We start from the raw sequence: 26,147 nt of genomic DNA on the forward strand, positions 1-26,147 counted from the left end.
GGAGAGGTGCAAAGTGGGGGCCTCTTGTGCATTTATGGTAAACCATTACCGTTTTGGCCTGAATGTAACCCTCATTCCCCCCCCCCAAATTCTGACCGTGAAAAGTGACTTTTATGATATCGCTGCTGAAACAGACATAACGGTAAAACGGAATGGGTGTGAGTGCCTGCAGAATGTTAAGGGAGTGGCTTATATTTGGGTGCGGCTTACGGTATATTTGGGCCAATACGGCAACTATGGTTTACCATGCTGTGTGGACACTGCTACCGTCATGACCATAGCTGCTGTTTTTCTCAATGTAGATAGATTTCAAGGAGTGAGTAGTTGGACTGGACATCCTGTTGTGGTGTGGTTTGATCTGAACTGTTGCTATAAATTTTCAAAACCATTGATATGCCTACTAATTACAGATGTTTATATTTTCCCATAGCAGGCAATATTAAAGATGGAGGATAATTTCTATTGAACCTCAATTGCTACTGTTGCTGTAGTGTCTTAATTAAAAAGTTACCTTTAAAATTTTCTGTTCCTAGAGGTTCTGCACGAGCAAGGACCATGGCATATTTTGGAGAAGGAAAGGGCCCCATCCATGTGGACAATGTGAAATGTACAGGAAATGAAAGATCTCTTGCTGACTGCATTAAACAGGATATTGGCAAACACAATTGTCGTCATAGTGAAGATGCAGGGGTTATCTGTGACTACCTTAGCAAGAAGGCACCTGCAAACAGTAATAAAGGTGAAGTGGGTATTATATTGATTTCTTCAATGCTTGCTGGAGGGAGGAAAAAATATATTGATGTGGATTGTGCTTTTTTTTTTTTTTAATAAAAAAGATACAGAAGTGGTTGGTCAGCCCTAGTAAAGGCGTACAGAAAATAAGCCACCTCTGCCAACACTTGAAATAGTGCTCTGCTGTTTCCTGATGGGATACTCTAATGTCTATGATTTCATTCCTGCGTAGATTCTCTTTCTTCTGTGTGTGGTTTGAGGTTACTGCATCGTCGGCAGAAGCGGATCATTGGAGGGAAAAATTCTTTAAGGTAAACTGAGCAATTTTTTTAAAAAAATGGTACTTTGGCACAAAGCTATTAGCTTGGATTCAAAGAACCAGTGTGAAAAGGCGAGGGAGGGCCTTAACTCAGTCATAGGGCACACACCTTGCTTGCAGGTCCCAGGCTCATTTCTTGTCATTTCCAGGTGAGATGCAGTGACAGTCTTGTTTGCAACAAAACATGTAACTCAAGAAGAGCTAGTTTTATCGGTTTGCAATAGGAGAAAGGACTGCCGCTTGCCGAATAATTTATAAATGTAATCTTAATTCAGAATGTCACTTAACAAGTCTCATCAGTTAATGTCGCTGAACAGATTTTGCAACCCCTGCAGGGGAGAGGGGTAAGCTGCAGAACTACTGAAAACAAAGCACAAGAGAAGGTGCTGTATCAAAGAGAAGGCACCAGTTGCTACTTCACACATTGCATGGAATATTAAGTTGAATTATTCTTGTTCTCTTTCTAGAGGTGGATGGCCCTGGCAAGTTGCTCTGCGCTTGAAATCATCCCATGGTGATGGAAGATTGCTGTGTGGTGCCACTCTCATCAGCAGCTGTTGGGTTCTTACGGCAGCACACTGTTTTAAGAGGTACCATTGCATGGTTAACAGGTGGCTATGTACTGGTCATTAGTATAGGAAGGAGAGTAATGCAAGGAAGACAACTTAAGGCATATAGAAAATATCATTTTGAAAATTGCAGACAATTAACTAACTTTCAGCAATGAAATACAGTAGGAAATAATATATAATAATGACACAGACTATCTATACTAATAAAGTGCAAGTGTCTCTGCGTCCAGTCCCTGTGTCCGTGGGATTGCGCTACTGTGCATGTGCCCCACGGACAGCCGTTGGGACTTGGAACGCAGAGACTTCGGGTGGCCGGGCGAAACTGTTGAAGCGGCAGGTGTGCGCGGGCACATGGCGGGTGCGTGCTCGCGTGGACGTACTTCTAAGTGGCAGCGGCCGTTATAAGTGGCGGCGGGCAAGCAGTCTGTTTTTAAAAATGTTTCACCACATATGTTCTAGCGCCTGTTAATTTAACGGGTTTAAAGCACTAGTTCATTATAATTTAATTGGTTCATAAACTAACAGTTGTATTTACAAAGCAAGCAAGCAGTTACTTAGTTAATATAGTCACCTAGTCACCACATCTAATAGTGCAACAGAAGCGCCAGGTTCTCCAGGTACTAAGCATTTTGAAATAAAGTTGATCATTGCCAGTCCAAGACAGTAAGTCTATATATTGTGCCTTTCAACTGGGCAAAAGCTTGTGACTGGCTGACTCAGTTACAAAGTCAAGCAACTGATGAGTGGGCAGCCCTGTGAAGGATGGCGGAACTCAGCATCCTGCCTTCTGAACAGATCCTGTTCGCAACCTGATTTAGATTTTGAAATTCCCTTAACAGTCAACAACATTGGGGTTGAAAAAAGAGTAATTGTTTGCTTGCTTCTAGTGCATTTAAAGCTACCGTGTAGGTAACAAACTTGTCTACGTTGGCCAGTAGGTATATCTAAAATGTATTTTAACATAGCCTCCCTTCTGCACCCACTCCGTGTCCAAATTCAGAGGATCAGAAATAAAGTGGAAGTTCATGTAGTAGGCTAGTTTAAAATAACTTAAGCATAGATGATAGAATATGTGTGAAGTGGATCTACTGTACAAGCATGATATGTAGTCTAGATATCTTAAAAGCTTCATTATAGTACAGCATCATTCAAGCTCGACTGAGATGAATAGAACTTCCTCTTAAAATGATGAAAAGTCACTAAATATGCAGAGTAAAGAGAGACAAATTTAACAGCAAGTTTCTCTAGCTGCATTGCTATTGGATGAGCCTCAAGAGATATTACAACAGTGCAGGGATTCTTACATTTTCTACCCTCGGGACCCACTAAGTTGAGACTGTGATGCAAGGGCTGAGCCAGTCACAAAATGTTGGCAGATGCAGGCAAAGTTTGGCATAATCAGCTAGCAAGCACTGAAACCATTTCCTGCCAATATCAAATCCATCTTTGGAAATTGTTAAATTTCTTTCCCACAGCGTTTTTCTTTGTAGCAATGAGTTCCATAGCTCAGCTCTTGCAACTTCCTGTAGGGCAATTGTGTATTTCACAGCAATGGTTTTATCAGTCTGTCAGTGGCTACTTAATACAAGAAGTCATCGTAGGAGGCTAGGTTTCATGTGTGCATGCAAAGTGGTCTTTTTGCATGCATACAGTGGTGCTTATGTTAGTTTAAAGAGGGCTGTAAAAATTGGGTAAGGAACTGGTAACTTCAGTCAAATTGTTATCCTCTTAGTATATAATCTCACCCGCTGAAGAGGTGATGTGGGGATGGAATTTGGCAGGGAACCTAATCCGTTCCTGTATCAGGATGCTTTGTAAACTCCATTTAGTACATCTGCTCTGTGAATAATCTTGCCTCATGGTAGAGCAAGTACACATAAAACGCTCTGCAGCCTTTACTTTTCAGCTTTCTTCCTAAACCAGTGTGAGTTCACCGCAAAAGACAGTATTTTTCCATGTATAAGACTAGGTTTTTTTTAATTAAAAATTATGTTCAAAATTGTGGGTCATCTTATACACAGATACAATCTCCCCATTTTCTCAATTTGTAGTCCCCCCAAATAAGGGGCGTCTTATAAATGGGGGCGTGTTCTACACGGAAAAATACGGTAACAACTTCTGCTATCTCTTATTTCCTAGCCTACACATGTGGTGCTGTTTCAGGACATTGCATTGACAGAAAACACCTTAGCTAGGCCAGATACTGAAAAATAACTACAGCGGATTTCCAGCACTGAGGAGCTCATGTAGGACCCATACTCTGGAGTTTCAAAATTCTGAAGCACTTAGGTCACACAATATTATTTGCATATTCTCACACAAGCATACACACAAATGTCTCCTAATCTGCCCTAGTCATTTGTCACCCAAAATCTGCCAAATTATACAAAATATAATCTGTTCTATACAGTAGCGTAACTAGCTGCTAGGGCAGATGCAAGCCGTACAATGCCTTTTCGGGCAGTGCGGCGCTTGCAATGCAGTCTGCCCACTGCCTCTCCCTCAGCTGTTTCAGGCAGTGTGGAGATGAATGGCTCGGGCACACTGCAGGCCCCGCGGTAAGTGCCACCCCCCACAGTGTGGCCCCCACTGTGCCCTACCCCCCCATCTATGCCTCTGGTTCTATATAGCTGTACCCGAAGGGCTGCCTCTATTTTACATATTTTTCCAAACTGCAAATGGTAAATATACCTTTGCTTTGTGGGAAACGATAGCTATTGTAGCCTAGTGGGGATTTTTTTATTGACTAGTGCAGGAAACAAAATCGGTTTACTTGTCCACATATACGCAATTTCAACGAGAGCTTTTTGATGCATCATTAAGTACTGAAGCTTAATTCAGCTCTTCATGTATTCATTACTGTGAACAACTATACTTGATTCTTCACATAAGATAGAAGCAAAGCCACAAGCACTGTCAGAAGGGACACAAGCCACCTCTTTGCTGTGGGTGCCAGAACACATCATTTGTGATTGAGTTGTGACATTTTCAAATTAGGTCAAAGTATTCTATTGATTTCTGTCATTCAGATGGTTGAGTTCCTACAAGTAAATTAATATCAAGATTCTAGGCTGACAGGTCACTGGAAAACACGTTTCCATAGTATTTGAAGCTTATTCACATCACTATTGACATGAAATTATTTCTTAAATTGTAACAGCCAGCACAGAAACCTGAAATATACAATATGGTGAGTCATAATGTATACCAATGAATACTTAGCTTTTCATTCTCAAAATTGTTGTCCCTATGTGAAAAAATAATTTTAGAACAACTTTCTAAATACCGTAGTGGGAGAACCCTGAGTATCAGGAGTTAGAAATTTCATTGCAAATGAACTTAGGAAATGTGTTTTCCCTTCCTTCATATTATATATCAGGAATACAAATCTCAAACTGGAAAATCAATTGTATTGGGGCAGCAATGCTATTTTTACCTTTAGCCCAGCTGCTTAGATTAAGTCTCAAGGACTCCCATAAATGATAGCCACAATTTAGATATATGCGAGTATGCTGTGTGAAGGATTTTTATCTTTCTGAAATATCAATGATTCAACAAGTCCTTGCTGCCCTTCACACCATCCTGTGAGCGAACTGTATATATTTATGAACCTTTTTACTTAAAAAAAAGCATGCCGTTATTTCAACTCAGAAGATAAATCCTGAAAACAATCTTCATTGTCCTGTTAGGAAAATGACACTATTTTTTCGTAAGGGAAAAACATGTTCATGTTTTGTTTTTAAATACAGATAGTATAATTAAAATACAATTTGTGAGGAGTGGGTGTTCATGATAACAAGGGTCAATTTTTCCACATTGCACTTTTTATTATTTAACATCAGCTGCATTTTTCCATTTGAATTTCCAGACAAAGGAAATACAGGGGGATTTGCAAGAGAACTATACAAAATATTAGTGTTGGAAAAGGGTTTTCTGTCATGTGCTCCCTGTTCTTTTCCTCAGATCACATCCAAAACATGCAAACTCTTTAAAGCATATACAATAATGTATTTATTATTGGAGTTCTTAATCCTGTAAAAGTTTTATTTAGTCAAAAACAGACTGGACTGATTAAATAAATAAACCGTAGTTGACTAGGTTTCTGTTTACAATAGTTTTAACTACCACGAAATTGTAGAGGCTTTTTTTTGGGGGGGGGGTGTTTATTTTACAAAAATCTTGAATTTTAAATGAAACTTTCCCAGAGTAGATCAGTCTATAAATGGCAGAGTACTATCCAACACATATCTGATCAGAAGAGTTCCTGAATTTCCTGTTGGTTACTGAACTAGGAATCTGGTTAATTAAAGCTCTCCATTATTTTCAACTGTGCTGTTTCAAAGGTGAGAGCTTATTTTCTTTTTCTTCTTAGATATGGCAATAATACTCGGAGTTATGTGGTGCGTGTTGGAGACTACCACACATTAGTGCCTGAGGAGTATGAGGAAGAGATTGGAGTACAAGAGATTGTGCAACACAAAGAATATAGGCCTGATAGCAGCGATTATGACATTGCGCTAGTGAGGCTGCAAGGACCCGAAGAGCAGTGCGCTCGCTTTAGCACCCATGTCTTGCCTGCTTGTTTGCCACTCAGACGAGAGAGGCCACAGAAAACCGCTCCCAATTGTTACATCACTGGATGGGGTGACACTGGTAAGGATTGCTTTTACAGCACAAAATCATTTTTTCCTTACTATGGTAATCTGGGCTTCTTGTCATAACTCACAAACGGGATGAGATAATAATAATAATAATAAATTAGATTTAAACTTAAGTTTGGATCATTCAACAAGTGTACAAAATAGGAAGAAAACTGGATGACGAGGTAAAAAAAAAGTTGGGTCACTTGATATGGAATGACCCAGCTAGTAAAAGCTTTTCAGATAGGTCTGCCTGGATTTTTGCTTCTTATACCAACTTTTGTTGTTCCTTAGATATGGCAGCTGCTAATTTTTCTATTCTAATTGTGCTCAATGTGTTTCAGTGGATTGTCTAAAATTATGCTTATGCCACCTTGACAACTTCTAGTTTAAGGGAATTGCTTAAACAAGTCTGAGTCAAGTATTCCCACAGAACATTTTAAAATACTGCAAAAAGTTGCCTTCTACTGCTAGTGAGGTGGCTTGGGGGAGATAAATGAGAAGTATGTGTTCCATTGCGTCCACATACTTTTCTATTAGTTTTTGTCCATTTTTTCCTATAGAAAGATGGCCAGCAATACCCTACCGGTAATACATAGTTTTGTGGTATCTCCCTCCAAAAAAACACCCTTGTTAATCACAAAGACCCTCCTAATTAGTGTGAAAACAATGTTACGTGGCAATTGACTGGTGCAGGAAGAACGTCTAGAAGGAATGCAGAAGACTACATTATTTCTAACACACATTTCACATTCACTATGTCAAAGCCAGTATTTTTCTTCCACAGGAAGAGCTTACTCAAGAACATTGCAACAAGCTGCCATCCCTCTACTTCCTAAAAGAATCTGTGAAGAACGCTATCGGACAAGGTTCACAGGAAGGATGCTCTGTGCTGGTAGCCTCCAAGAGCAGAAGCGTGTGGACAGCTGCCAGGGAGACAGTGGTGGGCCACTCATGTGTGAGCGCCCTGGAGAAAGTTGGGTTGTATATGGGGTGACCTCCTGGGGTTATGGCTGTGGAGTCAAAGACTCTCCAGGTGTCTATACCAAAGTTTCCTCTTTTGTACCTTGGATAAGAAGTGTGACCAAACTATGACCATGCTCACGCCACTGACCACTAACAGCACAGTCAATACAAAGCTGTACACATTTTTCTGTGTATGCTTATTTTGTTGGATAGTATGGTACTTCATCTTAATGTTGACTTACATTGAAAAACAGGGGGAAGTAATATTTATTGTGTCCCCCTCGTCAATGAAATCCCCAATAGCACATTTAAATAATTGCACAAATAGTTCTCGATATACATATGAACATGACCTGTCCTATTTAACTGTGTAAAGTGGTAAAAGATCAATGCGCAATATCCATATGCAAGATTTATAATACACTTTTTAGACAGAGTAAAATAAAGCTTCACTGATTTACACTCATCACACTGGCTTGTAATATATATAGCAGACAGGCCCAACTTTTTGTACTCATTTGTAAGAGCTTTTCGTCTTCAGACACACTAGATTGTGCTTACGGTACTATTAGCTTTCCATTAGATTTACATGACCTAGTACTAAGGTATTCTTTTCAGACAACAAATTATTTCAGGATCCCTTTGCATGAGGCTATAGAAAAGCCTTTATGACTCAAACCATTATGTAGCACCCAGAATGGACTTTAATGAATTGTACAAAGAATCCATTTTACTTCATCCCGAGTTTCAAGTTTAATTATAAAATAGGAAACCGCATTATTTATGAACTGTAAGCGACTCTACAACCATTTAAAAGTTTGTTCCAATTGAATTTTTAAAAATGTTTTAAAGGTATAGCAATAACTGTGTCAAGAGGGTGATTGGTAGTTCTCCATAACTGCTTATATGTATAATATACCTGCGAGATTGGTGTCTTTCCTTCACAAAATTCCTAATTGCAATGTGTTGGCCTTTGGGTGCTTCTAGTTGTGATAGGTGTGCATCTGTGTACTCAGCGATGTTTCTACATGTATGGGCATGTTTTGTTGCATTTTTTACCTACCTAATACCTCAGCATCATTTGAAAAACACCTGGGTTTGAAAAGAACCCAGATAGACTAGTTTATATGGGAAGAATGTCAATGCAATAAATACAGAAATCCCCAAGAAAAACATTTGGCTTTGTATGGCAAATATCCAGATGTGGCAAAGGGCTATGCCTAACTTAAAACATAAATTTTGTGTTCTATATGGATACTTCTCCGTTTATACTGTATAGCTTTCTGTAACTTTGCACTTGGTACTTGATTTTGTTAGGCAGGCTTTAATGCAATGTAAACTGCTAAAAAATTTAAATAAACAATAGCCACCCAAGTACAGGGGCTGGGAGAGGTCTTTTAAAAGTTATGTTGACCATTCAAGGTGCTAGGCTATTTTCCTTTTCAAAACTATGCTGTATTAGTTAAGTCATTTTTACTAGAAATGTGATTTGAAAACTTCCTGAATTCAACATTTTGTTTTAAACTCAGCTGACCTTACTTGATTAAGCTATTTCAGTATGTGTAAGCATTTAGCAGTACAGTACACTCAAAAACACATCTAGAAAGTATGGTTTTCAATCTTATTGAAAACTTTCACCATTTTATATTTTGATCAAAGCCATAAAACATAATTTGTACAATAAAAGCTACCATATATTGAAGTCTTTGTTATAAACTTAATCAAGTGAAGATTTCACTTTTAAGATACATCGTCCACTTACATTTCTGTTTTAAGTGCCAAGTAGGCAAAAATCTCAAACATGCCTGTTGTTTGTGGCCATCATTTATCTGTATGTCCATTTGAAATCTCATTAACCTTGTCCTTTGGGTTCTTTTGTTTCTTTAGAAAAGCGGTTGCAAAAGCATTAATCTTTCCCACCCAAATAATTAAAGTAACCTATCAAACAAAAAACTAAACTTTTCATAGGCTATTCTGCAATTTGTAAAGTTTTCATTTGGACACAAAGATGCATGTGCTTGCTTCATCTTTTAGTGCTATTCCAAGGCACAACAGTATTTGTGTAAGACTGAAGCTTTCAAGGTAACTTTAATACATACACAAGCTATGTAGTATGTACTGCGATTCTATCCCTTTAAAGGGACCCAAGTATGTACAAGGTTGCTTCCCTAGCTTTGCCTTGGATGGCTACAAAAGAAAATGCAAGAGCTGCTATCAGGACAGATCACAGATATCAAAGCCCACTTTAATATATGTAGCCCATAGTATCTTGTGCTAATATTTCCCCATTTCAGCAACACCACCACCCCCTTGTGGACATGTTGAAATGTATGTAACCTATAGAAATTACAGGCAATCCATTTCTGCTCACAAGCCAGATTTCTGGCTTTCACTTTTAGCTGTCTGAAGGTCACCTGTTCCATCAAAACTACTCCACCCTTCTTGCTTGATGTTATGCCTAGAACAGGCATGTCCAAAGTCCATTTTGGGGGCCTAATCCAGCCTGCTGGTCAACTTAATCCAGCCCGTGGCAGTATATGTCGTGGGGCAAAACCCTAAGCTCAACAACTTTGGTTGGCCCTCACATATGTTCACTTCATCAGATCAGGCCCTCTTTGAAAAAAGTTTGGGCACCCCTGGCCTAGAACTCTTTCAAAGCACTAGTGTGATGTTCTCTCCTTTCATTTACTGGTAAATTAACACTCCAAACTCAGTTTCCACAGGGCAGCCAACATGGTGCTCGCCAGATATTACTCCAACACTCACCCCTGTCCATGCTGGCTAAGGCAAAGGGAAGATCTGGGGGGGGGGGGAGGTTAAATGAGAAACTGCGCATGGCAGATTAGAGTACATGAAGTTAGGCCCCTGTCCCAAGGAAATAAGTGGAGACAGATAAAACGGTAAAACATTCAACTGTTTGAGTTGCATGTGCTTAGCCTGTTACAGTATGGCATGGGAATGGGTTTTTGCAAATGACTTCAATGAAAAGTGCCTTTGAGATTCCTATTTTGTAAAGCATCACACAGACTGATGCACTTGCATCACCTACTCTTAAAAGTTTTTGGGATCAGCCAGGTTAATACCAAGCAACTGAATTGGAAAACAGTGAATAATTGCAAACCATTTTAATTTTATTGTATCAAAACTACAACATAAGGTAATATATACACATAAAAGTACAAATTGAGGAGGTATTTTCCACAATTTACTCCACAGCAGTTAAAGTGCCTTTACAGTGGCAAACAAATCTTATACATTAATTTCAATTATTTAAACTGCATTCACTTGTGATATTTACAGCTTATGATAGCTTTGTTTCAGGGACTAAAGTTATTTATGTTTTCATTGTTGTAACAATGTTGAGAACAAGCATTTCACCACTACCCTGTTAACACACACTTTTAGCAGAAGTACCGGTATGTGCCACTTCCACTGCCCATCTTCAAACTCAGTACCCTGCAAAAAGAAAAAAGGATGCTAAGTTTTACTGCTCCCATCAAGATTTTGTTATTGCAACTAATTTCTAAAGATGAAGGAAATTAATAAGTTAGATTGCACTAAATTACTTCTATACATAAACAATCAAGTTGTATTTAATTTTTTTTCTGCAAATAGCACTTTAAAAGACTAAGCAGCTGGTCAAATGCCACACTCCAAAGGATACTAATTAAAGATGTCACGGATGCCTTCTTAAGTTATCAGCTCTAATTTCAAACGCACTTTCACAGAATGTGCTGGTTCTGAAGAGGGCTTTTGAAGTAACATTGGGAGACTGACCTTGAGACTTGCTTGGAAGAGCTTAATTCCAATTCAAGACAACCCAAAGCCAGTTCAATTATAAGAGGAGGGAAGGACCAACAGAAGCTTAACTGCCGAAAACAGCAAGTTCCAGGAGGCTCAATACGACCGGTTTTTAGGCCACAAGGTCACCCCCAAGGAAAGCCCTTTAGTAAGGTTTGTGCAGCTGACTCTTACCCAATATTATCCTTGAAGCTTTCAGCACTTTACAATAATTACAAAAAAAACCCTTAATCTCACAACTGTGGGTAGCTTCAAAGCAGGCCACATTTGTACATTGACAAGGGGCAGATGGGACAACTCGTTTTATGAAGGCAACCCACTCCCTCCCCATTCCAGGCGACGATCCCTCAGCGCGGGCCGCGAAGGCCTGCCCCTCCCGAAGGAACGCTGTTACTTGCCCTAGTCAGAGTCTCGCCCCAATTAAATGGTGCGAGCTATGCCAAGGGGCAAGGTGACCGTTTGCTCTACCATGAATAGGAAGGGATGCTGCCACGCTGGCAGGTCCCATGGAAGCATGGAGTTGGGTCCCCGCCACCACTCTTTACCCGGCAGCCCCAGCGAGCGCACGAGGCGCGCGTTACTTGGCATTTGGAAATGACGCCAGAGCGCAAAAATGCGACCCTCAGCGCCTCAGGATTCCCTTCCGAAATAAAGTTGTCCTACCTGTAGGCGCGCTTGGCTCTTCCTGTTCGGCGTCGCTAGGCCTCCCCCCCCCCCCCGAAACAACAGCCTCCTTTTAAGCATCCGGACAGTTACGGCGCATGCGCGATAGAGGCCCTTCGCTCTCCTGAAGCATCTTACGCTCCGAGACGCTTCTCCTGCTAAAAGCACGTTCGCTGATTACAGGCGCGTACTCGGGAGAAACAATTACTAGCCTTGCGCGGAAAAAGAAGCATCCCCTCTAGTTCTCTTCCCTTCCCCCCACCATCCCCTAGGCCCAGGCCCAGGCCAAGGCCCAAGCTTCCTCTTCTTCCAACTAAAGCCCTAACCGCCGTCTCCAGAGGTCGTTCGAAAAGAAAGAGGCGCGCTTCGCGAGCGCTTTTATAATAGGGAGGAGGCCACGCCCACTTCTCCGGCATGAGGAGGGGGCTCGAGGGCCGGGCCAGTTGAGCCGTTGGTGCGAGGCGCGCGTGCGCACCGTCTCCTGCTTTCGGTTGGGCGAGGTTTCAGTCTCCCAAGTGCGCTTCACGGAAGCCTGTACCTTTCAAGCAGGCGGGGCCGCCACCTGCGACACGGGTTTAAATTGGCAGACTAGTCGTACTTCCATTGAGCTCTCTCTGAAACTACATGAATAAACTCAGTGGGGCTGAGGCCACACACCTACCTCTACTTTCACAGAAGGTAGGCTAGTTTATGGGGAGGGGGGTGCTGCTGTTAACCTACAGCAATCGTTATCGCGAAAGCAACGTGTGAACGCAGCTGGTGGGTAGCCACCTGTTAGTAGTTCTGAATTGATTTGGAACAAATCGTGAAATTACCTGTGAATTGATGCCTTTACGAAAGAGTTCTTACTGGTTTCCAAAGTAGTTCCCAGTAACGAATCGGAGACAGATAACCTATTCGTTTTACTGTGCAGCGAATTAAGCAAAACACATCGAGCCCCGTGAACCCGTTTCTGGGGTGGGGTGGGGTGGGGAAACCACGATCTCTCTGTGTGATGTAATATGCGAAATAGTCTGGTACTAGAGAAATTCGTGCCATCAAACACATCCTAGTCAAGAGAAACATTAAAAAAACAGCAGCGATCCTTTTGGGATACCTCAGACATGTTGTTGTTGTTGTTGTTCAGTCGTTCAGTCGTGTCCGACTCTTCGTGACCCCATGGACCAGAGCACGCCAGGCACGCCTATCCCTCACTGCCTCTCGCAGTTTGGCCAAACTCATGTTAGTAGCTTCGAGAACACTGTCCAACCATCTCATCCTCTGTCGTCCCCTTCTCCTTGTGCCCTCCATCTTTCCCAACATCAGGGTCTTTTCTAGGGAGTCTTCTCTTCTCATGAGGTGGCCAAAGTACTGGAGCCTCAACTTCAGGATCTGTCCTTCTAGTGAGCACTCAGGGCTGATTTCTTTGAGAATGGATAGGTTTGATCTTCTTGCAGTCCATGGGACTCTCAAGAGTCTCCTCCAGCACCATAATTCAAAAGCATCAATTCTTCGGCGATCAGCCTTCTTGATGGTCCAGCTCTCACTTCCGTACATTACTACTGGGAAAACCATAGCTTTAACTATGCGGACCTTTGTCGGCAAGGTGATGTCTTTGCTTTTTAAGATGCTGTCTAGGTTTGTCATTGCTTTTCTCCCAAGAAGCAGGCGTCTTCTAATTTCGTGACTGCTGTCACCATCTGCAGTGATCATGGAACCCAAGAAAGTGAAATCTCTCACTGCCTCCAGTTCTTCCCCTTCTATTTGCCAGGAGGTGATGGGACCAGTGGCCATGATCTTAGTTTTTTTGATGTTGAGCTTCAGACCATATTTTGCGCTCTCTTCTTTCACCCTCATTAAAAGGTTCTTTAATTCTTCCTCACTTTCTGCCATCAAGGTAGTATCATCAGCCTTGATGGCAGAAAGTGAGGAAGAATTAAAGACATGTACATTTAAACAAATAAAAAATGATTGGTGGATGCTCCTGTGCTTTTCATTCAATCTACCGTACTCGGAAAACTTTAAAACACTGATATGTAGTAGGAAATAAATTTGGCCACTGGATGGTGCTTTTGCTTCATAGCTTTGACCAAATATTGAGGGGAAAGGTTCACATATTTAAATAATGCAGTTACTTTTATGTATTAACTGTCTGTAATTATGTATATATTCCATATATGGGATGCAGTAATCAATAATTAATTTTTTTTTGCTAGTCGCAACTTGCACCAAACCTGCTGCCCCAGCCTCCAGCAAGCCTCATGCTCCCCTCCCCCCACCATCTGAAAGGTGTGCTAAACTGGAGAGGAGGGCATTCCAGAATGGGCATCACTGCTGGAAGGAGAGAGTTGCTAGTTGGGCATCCCTGCTTGAAAGTGCCCTGAGCAGCTTTATGCAGGAACATCCAACATTCTCCCTTGACGGAAGGAAGGAAAATAGCAGTTTGGGTGCAGGTGAGTAGAGAGACCCTGTTTGAGGTAGTCCAACAGGCACATTCTGCTTGCCCACCTTTACTTAACTGGGGAGCAGCAGGAAATGATTGCCTGTGAGTGTCTGGAGGCAGTTGGAGAATGGATGGTGGCTAACGGCTTGAGGTTGAATCCTGACAAGACAGAAGTACTGTTCTTGGGGGACGGGGCGGGCTGGTGTCGAGGACTCCCTGATCCTGAATGGGGTAACTGTGCCCCTGAAGGACCAGGTGCACAGCCTGGGAGTCATTTTGGACTCACAGCTGTCCATGTAGGCGCAGGTTAACTCTCTGTCCAGGGCAGAATGATGCCTTTTATAGGAATAGGAATAATTTATCGGCCAAGTACATTTTCCAGCAAACTTGGAATTTTGTTTCGGCTACATTGCAATGTAAACATACCTTATATACAAACACTGTCCCACTCACAATACAGTGACACAGCAAAGAAACTCCACCCATAACTGGCCTCCCCTCCTGCTACACAACTACAAATTTAACAATTTAATGGCACAAGGGGAAAAACTGTTCCTGTGCCTGGCTGTTTTTGTGTATAAAGTCCTGTAACGACGTCCAGATGGAAGTAAATCAAACAGATGATGACCGGGATGCGAAGGATCTGCGACAATTCCTTCTGCTCTCTTCCTAACTCGGGTAGCATAGAGTGTCTCTATTGAAGGCAAGCTAGCACCAATTACGGTACCCTTTCTGCAATTCTTACTGCTTGTTGGAGCCTTTTCTTGTCCATCTTGGAGGCTGTGCTGTACCAAGCAGTAATAGAATTACAGAGAACAGTTTCAATGATGCCTCTGTAAAACTGGATCAGCACTTCCTGGGGCAATTTAAATTTCCTTAGTTGACGCAGGAAATACAACCTCTGGTGGACCTTTTTAATAATACTATTGATGTTGCCTGACCAATTTAAGTTTGGAGAAGTTATAGAGCCCAGGAACTTAAAGGACTCTACTACTACCGGTACAACCATGTTACCAAGGATGGAAAGTGGTGGCAGGACGGAAGAGTGCCTTCTAAAATCAATTACCATTTTCACTGTCTTTTGGGCATTTAGCACCAAATTATTTCTGGTGCACCATGAAACAAGATGGTCTACTTCTTGCCTATACACAGATTCATCATCCTCCTGGATAAGCCCAATAACTGTTGTGTCATCGGCAAATTTCAAGATCTTAACCGATGGATCAGTTGAGGTACAGTCATTTGTGTATAGAGAGAAAAGCAGTGGGAAAAGCACACGAAAGTACTACAAAAATGTTCCATCTTTGCAAATCAGTTGTTGAGACTGATGCTGTCATTAATATACAAATCAATCCAAATTTATATGTCTTCCCCCCAGAATTTTGAGCAGTGTGTATTCCCCAAAGGCAAAGAGAGACTTGATGCACATATATGCTTTCTAGAACATTGGGTTATGACCCAAGTGCTTTAATAACAGGACTGATCATTATTGTTTGTAGAGGCTTTCTGAAAAGTTGATGAGCAGGAGGGATGGTTTCAGTTTCTGCTTTCATTCCAATTGATACTAGAAGCACTGCACTGTAACCAGAATTTTAAAGCTTAGTTCCATACTTGTAGTCGCATTAAGTGCTGCTGCAAACAAGCTATAATCTCTGGAGTTACACGTATAAAAGTTGTTGTAGATGGTTTTAGCTAAAGCCAAACAGTTTATTCAAGTTTTTATTTTTTGCTTTTAGAATAAATTGAAGTAAATTCATTAGGATTTCTTAGCCCACTTGGATGTTCCAAGGGATACTCCATAGCTTCTGGTATTAATGGTGTTGAAGATTTAGACACAGATTGACTATTGTGGCTATTTACACAAATTTAGAACAAGGAGTATATTGTCATGCATATCTCAAGTTGTTCCTGTTCTTCATATGTAATAAGATGCCAGTCAGCTGTAACTGAGGGTGAAGTGCAACTTTTTTTTTCTGAAGTGTGAGAGGATGCTTAACAGGACATTGTGCTGCCTGACGCAGAGCCATTGCTGCTTTCCTGTGAGTCATGTGCTTTAAAGGCGCATTGGATGCTCTTTAGAACATAGCATCATAGAATTGTAGAGTTGGAAGGGACCCCGAGGGTCATCTAGTCCAACCCCCTCCAATGAAGGAATCTCAACTAGATGATCCATGGCCGATGGCTATCCAAGCGCTGCTTAAAAATCTCCAAGGAAGGAGAGTCATTGCTTCAGGCCCTAAGGGCCTCTGGAGCAGGAGAAAACAAGCTTGCTCCATCCTCCATGTGACAGCCCTTTAGACTTTAGTTATTGAAAGGGCTGCATGGTGTGGATCTCATATCAGTGTTATGAGAGTGTAAGCAACACATTTCTCTCTCCCTTTTCTCCACACCATGCAGAATTGCAATGGTAACCAGAAGGCTGGAGTTTGGAGCCCAGCCAGGTCTGGTTGTGGGCAGGATTCTTGCATTGCCGGGGGTTGGTCTAGATGACCCTTGGGATCCTTTACAACCCTGCCATGCTATGATTGTATCAAGCAGCTAAAGGAACAAAAAGATGCTTCTGAAACATTTGGGAATCATAGGAACACTCTCCCCACCAGTGGCTTCCAGCAAGAGCTTGTATCTTCTTTGGGAGAGAGACAGCCAGAACAAAAGGGGGAATGGCTTAGAGTTCAGGTGGGTGAAAATGTGAGTTGAGTACCCTATACTATAGGAATGCTTCCTTCCCGTGTCCCCAACCCTCATGCGCCAGACTGGTGCTAGCATGGCTGGAAACCAGACACCTCCATTTTCTTTGCAGGCAGGGAGCCTTTCCCCAACATATACTTGGTTCTGGCCAAAACCCTGGAGAGACATGACGACCCTCAGGTACTCGGGCAGAGGGAAGGAAGGGGTCCTTGTGAAACATGTTTGGGGAATCTGTGGCTTCCAGCAAGTGCTTTTCAGAAGCATTGCTCCCTCTAACAGGGGAGGCTGAACATCGCCACCACAGCAAGTTGCCTTTGATAGGCCTCTCCATGCAGTTGTCTAGCCCTCTTTGAAAGCCATCCATCCAAGATGCTCTTGTGGTGCATCTGTTTCTCCTATGCTTCCTTGCTCCTGCAAGGAGATGACTATTGTGAGATCCTTTGATTAACATCTATCTGGGCTGGAAAATATTAAAGAATCAGACTGGTGAGCTTCCCTTGAAGCACAACTGATCAAAGGCAGGCAGATCTGTTAGCATCTTGATAAATATGTTCAAACAACAAAGGATGCTATCATACCCTGCAAGCGTCTCAGAAAAAGCTCGCAAGCTGATGGAGAAGAGAGCAGTTAAGTGGTCAGTGGGGCTCCCGGTTGCCGTTTCTGGATCCCACCACAGCTTCCAAGTTGCCAAAGAAATCAATGTCACAACAGTTTTTCCCCTCACACCTCCTCTCCATTATCCCAGTGGGGCCTTCTCAGACATATGCTGTGTCTGAACCAACAGATCCCACCAAACCAAGTAATTGAGGACCTGGTCAGAAAAGGAGTGTGTGCAGTCATACCAGAAATAAGCAAAATAAACAGGCACTAGAAGTCACCCCAGAACTGGCCCTACTGAACACCTTCCAGGATAACAATGCCCACTCACACTAGAAAGAGCTCATAACCCACCGACAGCATACGATTCAATATGGCTAACTTAACCTGACAACCCCCCCTCACCCACGCACAAACAAATCTCACTGCAGCCAGCCAAAGACGATCAACCACACCCTAGGCGACCCCAACCTCTCTCACCACCAAGGAAACATAACAAGTGAATAGAAAGAGAACTTCTGCAAGTGACGCTGACAGAAAACCCCCAAGCATACACTAAATAAAAGAACTTAAGCTTTGTCACCCCAGTCCCTCTCTCCCACCCACCCCGAGGGAGGACCCCAGATTGGAATGTTGGCCCCAAATAGTAGGAGCGACATTGGCAAATGCTATTTAAAGTTAAATAGTAGTAAGTTGTTACAGTTTTACTAAGCCTCATACTAAGGAACAGCCCTTCCTCAGGGTGGAAAATTTAGGGTGGGGGTGCCACTGGAGAGTTCCCTTTATTTGCCTTAAGGATTTTGTTCCATTGCACTGAAATAATATAAAAAATTGAACTGCCACACAGATTGTGGGTGAGAGTCCAAAACACCAATACTTCGACTTCCGGCGAGGTCGCCATCACGGGCGGTCGTGGGTTGCCTCGGCAGCGAGGCGACCCATCCAGCCCGGGGGTTGGAGCCCCGCCACCGCTACGCGGGGCTCCGGTGAGGCGCGGGAAGAGCGTCCTGCGCCTCGGGCTCCCCGGCGGGCCCGCTAGGCTACGCACCCTTCCCTCGTTCCCCCTGTAAAGGGGGAGTGGGGGTGAAGGGAGCGCGGAGCCGGGCCATTAGGGGAAATGCCCCAACCGGGCGGAAAAGCGGCGAGCGGCGAGCTTAAAGACTTAACGATCCGGGAGGCTTTAGATAAAGGAAGTCTGCCTCCCTCCCTTCGGTGGCAAGAAAATAACGGTCTGTGATACTGTTGCTACTGGATGGCTACATTGTCAAGATTTTTTCATAAGTGAGACTTTATAGATCTCCCTTTGGGGAGGAAGAGGATGGAGAATATTCCTTTTGAAAGTTTTGGTCTTTGCGCCCCGGTTTCAGAGAAAATGGCTGCGAAAACTCTGAACCGAAGTGGAAAATTACTGCTACAAGATGGATAACATTGAAATAGAAACTGAAATTTGATACCTATGCCCGTCCTCACCATGTTGGGCTTTGTTTTTGAAATTGTTTTGAACTCTGGACTAACTGATGAAGAAAGGATTATTATATTGAAACTGGAACTGCTTAATCAGAAATTGAAGGTTTTGAGTGGAGATATGAAGAAAAATCTACTTCCCACAGAGGAGACCTTTCAGGTATTCGATACTATGGAAGAGAGCCTTGGCAAAGAGCTGAAGGAGATGATTGAAAAACTGAGAGAGACGGCATGGCGACTCCCGGAAAAAGAAACGTCCTTTGGTGGTGGCAGCCCGGGGACGGCGAGGAATGTTATATCCAGCCCCCGAGGTGAGAGCTCGGGAGCGAAGGGCAAGAAATTAAGATATTTACAAATAGAAGAAGAATGCAGCATTGAATGGGAGAAGCCGAAAGAAGATGAACAGTGTATCCTGATGCTCGATGCAAGGACTGTTGGGGACTGTGTCTGGTTCTGTGGACGTACAAGAAAAGAGGACAATTTGAGGAGTGGTTCCGGTGAAAGATGGAGAAGGACATTGGATAGAGGGGGGGTAGGGTGAAGTGTGTTAAGTGCAGAATATTAATGCTTTGTTATGGTAATCTGAAATCGGAGGGTTAAGACATTAAATTTTATTTTAATTTTTAACAAGAAAAGGGATATTTTGAACTTTTTTGTTATTAGCAGCAGTTTAAGGGAAAGAAGAATTACTTAGATCTGATATAAGAATAATTTGTTAAGATATAAAGTTATGTTATTAATTATGGATTAAGATGATTTATTCATTTAAGATGATTGTTTAGATTTTCTTTTCTTTTTGAAATGAATTCAATTTTTTGAGAGATGAAGTTATTAAAATAGAATTTGGTTTGGGAACCGAAGGAGAGAAGGCAGGGGAAGTCAACTGTAATAGATTCGAAACTAGAATTTTTTCTGTATGTGTGTAAAAAAGAAGAAGAATCGTGGTTATGTCTGTTTTTGTTTTGTATAAATGTGGGTGGGTGATGGTATTATTTGTTATGGAAAATACCAATAAATTCTTTATAAAAAAACAAAAACAAAACACCAATACTTCAACAAAGATCCTTGGAAATCAGGAATTTGTATGGGAATTGCATGAATGTCTTTACTTATGACTTAATACAATTTGAGCAGGGCTTTTTTGATGCCGAGGAGAGACATAAATAATAATATAAAGAAGGAAGCAGAGGCTATTAAGATGGACAAAATGTACACAGGCTACATGATTCTGCATGAAAGACCCAGGCCGTGGAGATCAAGTAGTAGTAGATCTTCATCTGTCATATGGACTGCTTCTTTCTGCATGTAAATATCAGTAATAGATGGTGCAAAAAATTGCTGGACTGCATACATCCATGTGGATTTGCTCATTTAACCATCCAGAGGTGGTTCTTCATAGGTACACATAGCTTTATAGGATTGGAAACTAATTTAGAGCAGTTTGGCCGTCTAACCATTCATCTGTATTACCCGGCCTACCCTGATCAATAGTGGCTGGGGTCTTTCCCAATATTGTGACCTCAGGCCAAAAGTAGATGTTTTTGGAATATAAGCTGAACCAACAGCCAATGAAATGGAGTGGGGGCAAGCTATAACTTGCAGCGTTGTCACATTTGATTTTACTGGGGAGGTGTTTTCAGCAGTGTCACACATCAGGTTACAGTGGTACCTTGGTTCTCAAACGGCTTAGTTGTTGAACAAATCGGCTCCTGAATGCCACAAAACCAGAAGCAAGTGTCCCGTTTGTGAAAGTTTTTTGGAAGCCGAACATCCGACGCGGCTTCCGCTACAGTGGAGGAAGCTTCTGCAGCCAATCGGAAGCCACGTCTTAGTTTTCGAACAGTTTTGGGAGTCGGACTCCCGGAATGGATTCAGTTCGAGCACCAAGATACCACAGTATTACTTTCAAGTGGAAATGGAGCCTTCTACATGCATTCTGCTACTGAGCTATGACGCTTTCCTGTGCTGTGCTGTCAAAAATTAAATTGTTTAGAAAACACCAGGCTGTTCTCCCTCTCACTTTTAATAGTGTTAAAATGCTGGGCTTTCTTCATTATGGTATTTCACTGTTCTAAGTAACTTTTATTGACTTCTGTATTGCTTCCCTTTACTGTAATACTATGGATGTGTAACTAGCACATTTGAAAAATTCTGCCATCAAAGATAGTAAAATGACAAGGCAGTAAAACAAAGAGCCCTTCGGAATAATGTTATTCACATGGAAACAGCCGACAACTTTTTAAAAAGTCTCTCTGAGGCAGCTGTTTCTATAGCACGTTATAACTTGATGTCAAACAGTAAAAGAAACTGCATTAGAATAAAGTCACTACAATGTGGAGAGGCTGTTTTTTTAATCAGAGTTTATTGTTGCACAGCAGAAATCATGCCACTATCAGAATAATGTCTAGTTTTATTTTCTTTTAAAAAATTTGAGAAAAACATTTCCAGCAATTTTCATTCAATGTGAATGAGAAGAATATTACATCTATAAACACTGAAATATCTATTTTATTCTTCCTGAGGAAGCTTCACATTTTCCAGCAATAATAAGGATAATCTGTACAATATATTTTGAAGATTAGTTCCACTCCTCATTTTCTCATGTGTAGTAATGGGCAAATACTGCAGCAGAACCATGTGTAACTGCATGGATTGCTTGGTATACTTAATTGTTTGTTTCCCTTTTTGTGTGTGTCCCTTTAATAATGATGTCCTGTAAATAATCACATTGTTGTTGTTTTTATTGACACAGCTGTTTCAGATAGCCAACTTTCAAAGTCACTTCCATGAGTTTTCACAAGAACTACCGGTATGTTAAAGGAAATATGTAAAGATTTATGCTGGAATTTATTCTGGCATTTGTTTGTGCAGTCATTTAAACAAGTAGGAGGTATAAAATGCCTACCTGAATTTTTGGATTCTTCATAGTGCAGTCCTATACATGCCTACTCAAAAGTAGCTCCATTGACACTTGCAGGTAAGTGGGCATAGGACTGCAGTCTAAAACCAGTATTTTGCTTCAGAAGATTGGGTGTGGTTAGCAAACTATCTTTCAAGGGCACTTGCCTGCCACTAAGGATCTTTCTTTGAGTAATGCCAAGTTTCTACTTATCAAGCAAAAGTTTGAAAACCAGTAGATTGGAGGAACCTATTATAGCTTTGTATGACAGGATAAGGAAGAAAGCAAGCACTCTTCTGCAGAGAATCCTTCACAAATGGAAAGGATACTGCATACATGTGGTTGTTCAGTACAATTGTATATTTGTTCATAAAGTGGTAATGACAGAGGTACAGTCTGAGCGCTTGTTATTTCCATATTGAATAAAGGGACCATTCGCACTCAGTTTATTGCTTTACTTAACTAAAAGGTAAGGAGTAGGACTAATGGCTTAAAATATTTCCTTATCAATGTAGTGCTTCCTAAATCAGGGGCTCCAAGCACATTTAAGCATGTGAGTAGCTTTCCATTAAAATAATTGGGACTGAACAGTGCTTAACCTTGGCTGGGAGATGCTACATCCAGTAAACCGTACTGAAAATAATGGTGCATAATTACTGTCTTATATCTAATATTTTGATATATTTGGTTAGAGATCTAGCCATTTAGTTTCAAAGCACCCTGAGCCAAATATCAATAGCATAAACTTGGTTCATAATATTGTCTAGCTTTGCTACACATTTAGTCATTATAGTGTTGTAAAATATTAATTATCAGAGCTACATGCTTTCAGAAATTTCATCATCGGTTTTTAAAGTTAACTGTGTTCATAATTTTTTTTAGGCCAGCAGCATAATGTTCATTGCTTAAAAAATAATTTTGATTAATTTGTTGTATTAACTTAACTGCAGATATTCCCTCCAAATGTCTCCATAGCTTGTGAATCTGTTCATTTTGAAAATACTAAAGAAATGCGTAATATAGTATCTAAGAAATCCAAAGCATGTAGAACACGTAATGATGTAAATAAAGCAAATCAGCTATGAGTATGCTACTTGCCACTTTCTCCATCTGATGTAGTACTAGTGAATCAGTGGAATCTTTTCCAATTTTAGGCAGGAGGAGGGGAAGTTGGGATGGGAAATCAGCTTAGCTAGTGGCAAAAGACTGACCAAAAAAAAGGATATGAATTTTTTAAAAAATACAATTATTTCACCGACATGATTTTTTACTCCTGTGAACCTGAAAAAATATTTTACAAGTTTGGATTTAATTCTTTTGGAATTCTTTCTTGAACAACGTAAGGGTTTTTGTTTGTGGTATGCAAGTGAAACAACCAAAGCCTTGTAAATTATGCCTAAGTATTTTTCCTGCAGTGGCCAAAGACCCTGACCCAGTAAAAGGTGAATAGAATGTGTAAGACTATGATTTGGGAAAATCTTAAATATCTGTAAGCCCTGGTTGGACATGCACTTCTGATGCTGATCTACAAGCAGAGCATCTGCAGGACTTCTTCCATCAGTCATCTGTTCAGGAAGGGACAGGTTCCACAATGCTACAGCAACTCCCAGTTCAATGAATTGAGGTGAAAGGATTCAGCCGTTCAACTCAAATACATAATATCATTTCTCTTGAATACTATGATGCATTCCCCACCTATGTTGTATTCCTAAATGACATAAACTGACTTAAAAAAACACCTAGTTCAGTGCTTTGAATCAGATTGCAAAGGGGGAATACATATGGCATTTTGTGCTACGTATTTTCTCATTTTAAAAAAAGACACAGCATTGTAATCAAACAATAAGAAACCTCAGCAGGCAGACAGTGTGTTACAAAACTGACATGAGACACAATATTCTTAAACTGATATGAATATAATCTATAAAATTGTAAATATTTATTATGATTTTGGACAGTTGTATATTGTTTTTGAAACCTAGGCCAGTTGCTTTTTATTTCCACCTTTGCACAGCAAGTTATGGGCACAACCCACTAGAAGTTCTCTTGTGCCAGCCCCACTGAAATAAGTGGGAGCTGGCCCATATGACCTTCGCTATGTAACCTCCATGAAACAAGAAATTGTAATGAAATACCATGCACTTCCAAAGACACAAGTGCACACACTTTCACAGTCCACTTGCCAGCATATGGCACAAACCTCACATTTTTGTTCTCTTGAAGAGACAGATTTTCCAACAGCTTTCTTGTAGCTACTAGAGACCAGGTCTGATTATATTTGAAGTGAAGAAGAGCTCTCTCTAGAAGCATTTCCCCCAATGTTATCTCACTTTTTGTAGCTCCTGTCTCAGCCATGATGGAAGGGGTTGTCCCAATTTGTGTAGAAGCTTTGAGAGTTCCACATTGTGATCTCTGTAGTAGCTTGACAGAAAACCCCTGCACTGAGGGATACAAAAACCAACATTTTATTTGGGGAAATACTACAGTGTCTGTAGTATTTTTGTCTTCCAATTTACTTTATCTTGATCTGAACTCAATCCATTTTATTTATTTATTTTGTAAATCACATTTGGAACCAAGTATCAGCAATTGAATTACCGGTACTTAAGACACAGACAATTTAATCCATCTAATGACACTACACAGAAAAAAGTTTCCTGCACACACAGCTTCCATTTCCAGCAGTTGGAGCTGCACTTGAACCTTTTCCAAAAGCTTAAGGCAGTATTAGAGTCTCTGAGAGGGAGTCCCAAGGGCTATGGGATTTGTTACCAAAGAGATTCAACCCTCCCATGCCTTATCTGTGAGACTACAATAGTGCTCTAATGCTAGCGAGTCCTCTTTCCACAACAACCTCTCAAGATGGGACAAATTGCTGGTCCTGGAGCTAGACAGGTGGTAGGTAACCTGTGGTCCGTCAGATGCCACTGGACTACGATTCCCAAGCCCCTGCTCATTGTCACGTTGGCTGGGGCTGTGGAAGTTGGGAGTCCAAAGGTTAGGAGAACCCCCAGAACAGATTTATGGAGCTTGGGGAAAGTTGTTGAGCTTTCTTTAGGAAGGAGGAAGGTTCATGGGGGGGGGGGTTGGGTCAAAGTTGTTGAGGTTTTTCAGAGAGGAGGTAAAATGTTGAGCTTTTTTTTAGGGGAGCCACAGTTGTTCAGCTTCTTTGGGGGGAACAAATGATCTGCCAGTGATCTACCACAGACGTCCAGTGATCTACCAGTAGATCACAATCTACCTGTTGGACATGCCCGTTTTAGAGTACTGGAACAATTTCAGTGTCTTTCCTGAATTTGTAGAGCCATTCTACCTAGTCAATAAAATATATGATATTGTGTAAGATATTCTCTACATGGTAGTGAGCTTTATTGTAAAACCATGTTCATGAATAAAAACTAAAAGTCTCTCATCCCTCACTGATCACTTTAATCATTTATGAATAAATGAGAACATTTATCCAATTATTTGTAAATATACAACGTAAAAGATCTTTAAATGAATTAATTTCTTAAGGGCAGCAGTATGCAATACTGATATAGCTCTGATCTGCGGTAAAGAGTGCTTTATGGGATGGGCTGCCCTATCAAGGAGAAAACAGAATTGCCACTGACATTGGTTGTAACTTTAAGAACTGTAATTTTAAGAACTTGTGACTGAGCTTGTTTTCCCCTCTTCCCTCTCATTCCTTTCCCCCCTGATGTGCCATGTCTTTTTAGGTTGTGAGCCTGAGGACAGGGGGCCGTCTTAGAACCAATTTTTGTAAGCTGCTTTCAGTCTTTTTGGCTAAAGGGGAAAGTATAAATGCTGTAACTAAATAAACATTTTTCATTTTTTCCAACAACCTGCAAGACAGATCTAAAATAAGAGGTAGTTTTACAGAATCATTTAGGATGATTTATGTGGAGTAGTTATCCCTAGTGTTGTATCTAAAAGACAAGCATTTAACGAGCAAATTTTCCCCTGTGCCTTGTGTCTGTGTTTGTGACCCTGAGGTCCTTATCCTCTGCCCCTCCTTGGTGCTTGAATTGTAAAGTCCAACCAAGGCTCCACCTCATGCATATAAGTGTTCATATCTTCATTTGAGAAACAGGACTTGTGCACCTGAGATAAATGAGATTCCTAACAAATTTAGGAATAAATTAGGATAAATTTAATTAAAATTCTGGTCCTTTTCAAGTAACACAAAAATCTGAATAATCAAGACATTGCATATGACAATAACTTTTGTGTGCTTTTGCTGAGAGGCTTTGTTCTAAATAAAAATATGCAAATTTTTACAACAACCCATATGGATGAATTGCAAATGATGTAAATGGCATACTGGGTACATTACAATTCAACCTAAGATGTTTTTAAGTCCCATTCATTTTAAGGGAAGAGT

At 41.1% G+C, this 26,147-nt stretch overlaps 2 protein-coding genes, 1 long non-coding RNA gene and 1 other non-coding gene across 6 annotated transcripts in view; 1 reads left to right on the forward strand and 3 right to left on the reverse strand.

Moving 5' to 3' along the window:
• The window catches only part of PRSS12 (serine protease 12), a 48,592-nt gene extending 40,831 nt beyond the window's left edge, over positions 1-7,761 (forward strand). The window contains exons 9-13 of the mRNA XM_033159563.1: positions 534-739; positions 965-1,043; positions 1,519-1,641; positions 5,996-6,276; positions 7,051-7,761. Coding sequence (XP_033015454.1) covers positions 534-739; positions 965-1,043; positions 1,519-1,641; positions 5,996-6,276; positions 7,051-7,358 — 997 coding nt within the window. The 3' untranslated portion in view covers positions 7,359-7,761. The remainder of the gene's footprint in view (positions 1-533; positions 740-964; positions 1,044-1,518; positions 1,642-5,995; positions 6,277-7,050) is intronic.
• A 2,578-nt stretch (positions 7,762-10,339) lies between these two features.
• On the reverse strand, positions 10,340-12,017 carry LOC117052937. Its single transcript, XR_004427330.1, has 2 exons — positions 11,694-12,017; positions 10,340-10,685 (listed from the first exon to the last, which is right to left on the reverse strand). It is a non-coding gene; the product is annotated as an uncharacterized LOC117052937 (long non-coding RNA).
• LOC117053542 lies at positions 11,416-11,550 on the reverse strand. Its single transcript, XR_004427413.1, has one exon. It is a non-coding gene; the product is annotated as a small nucleolar RNA SNORA24 (small nucleolar RNA).
• A 9,879-nt stretch (positions 12,018-21,896) lies between the features above and the next one.
• Positions 21,897-26,147, reverse strand: part of LOC117052750 (bifunctional heparan sulfate N-deacetylase/N-sulfotransferase 3) — a 67,495-nt gene continuing 63,244 nt past the window's right edge. For 2 of the 3 annotated variants that reach the window (XM_033159868.1, XM_033159869.1), the window contains exon 14: positions 21,897-24,199. In XM_033159868.1, coding sequence (XP_033015759.1) covers positions 23,798-24,199 — 402 coding nt within the window. In that variant the 3' untranslated portion in view covers positions 21,897-23,797. Of the gene's footprint in view, positions 24,205-26,147 lie in introns of all 3 variants that reach the window. The other variant, XM_033159870.1, reaches the window with a different exon arrangement.

This window comes from Lacerta agilis, chromosome 9, assembly GCF_009819535.1.
Source record: "Lacerta agilis isolate rLacAgi1 chromosome 9, rLacAgi1.pri, whole genome shotgun sequence".
In the NCBI taxonomy this organism is placed as follows: Eukaryota; Metazoa; Chordata; class Lepidosauria; order Squamata; family Lacertidae; genus Lacerta; species Lacerta agilis.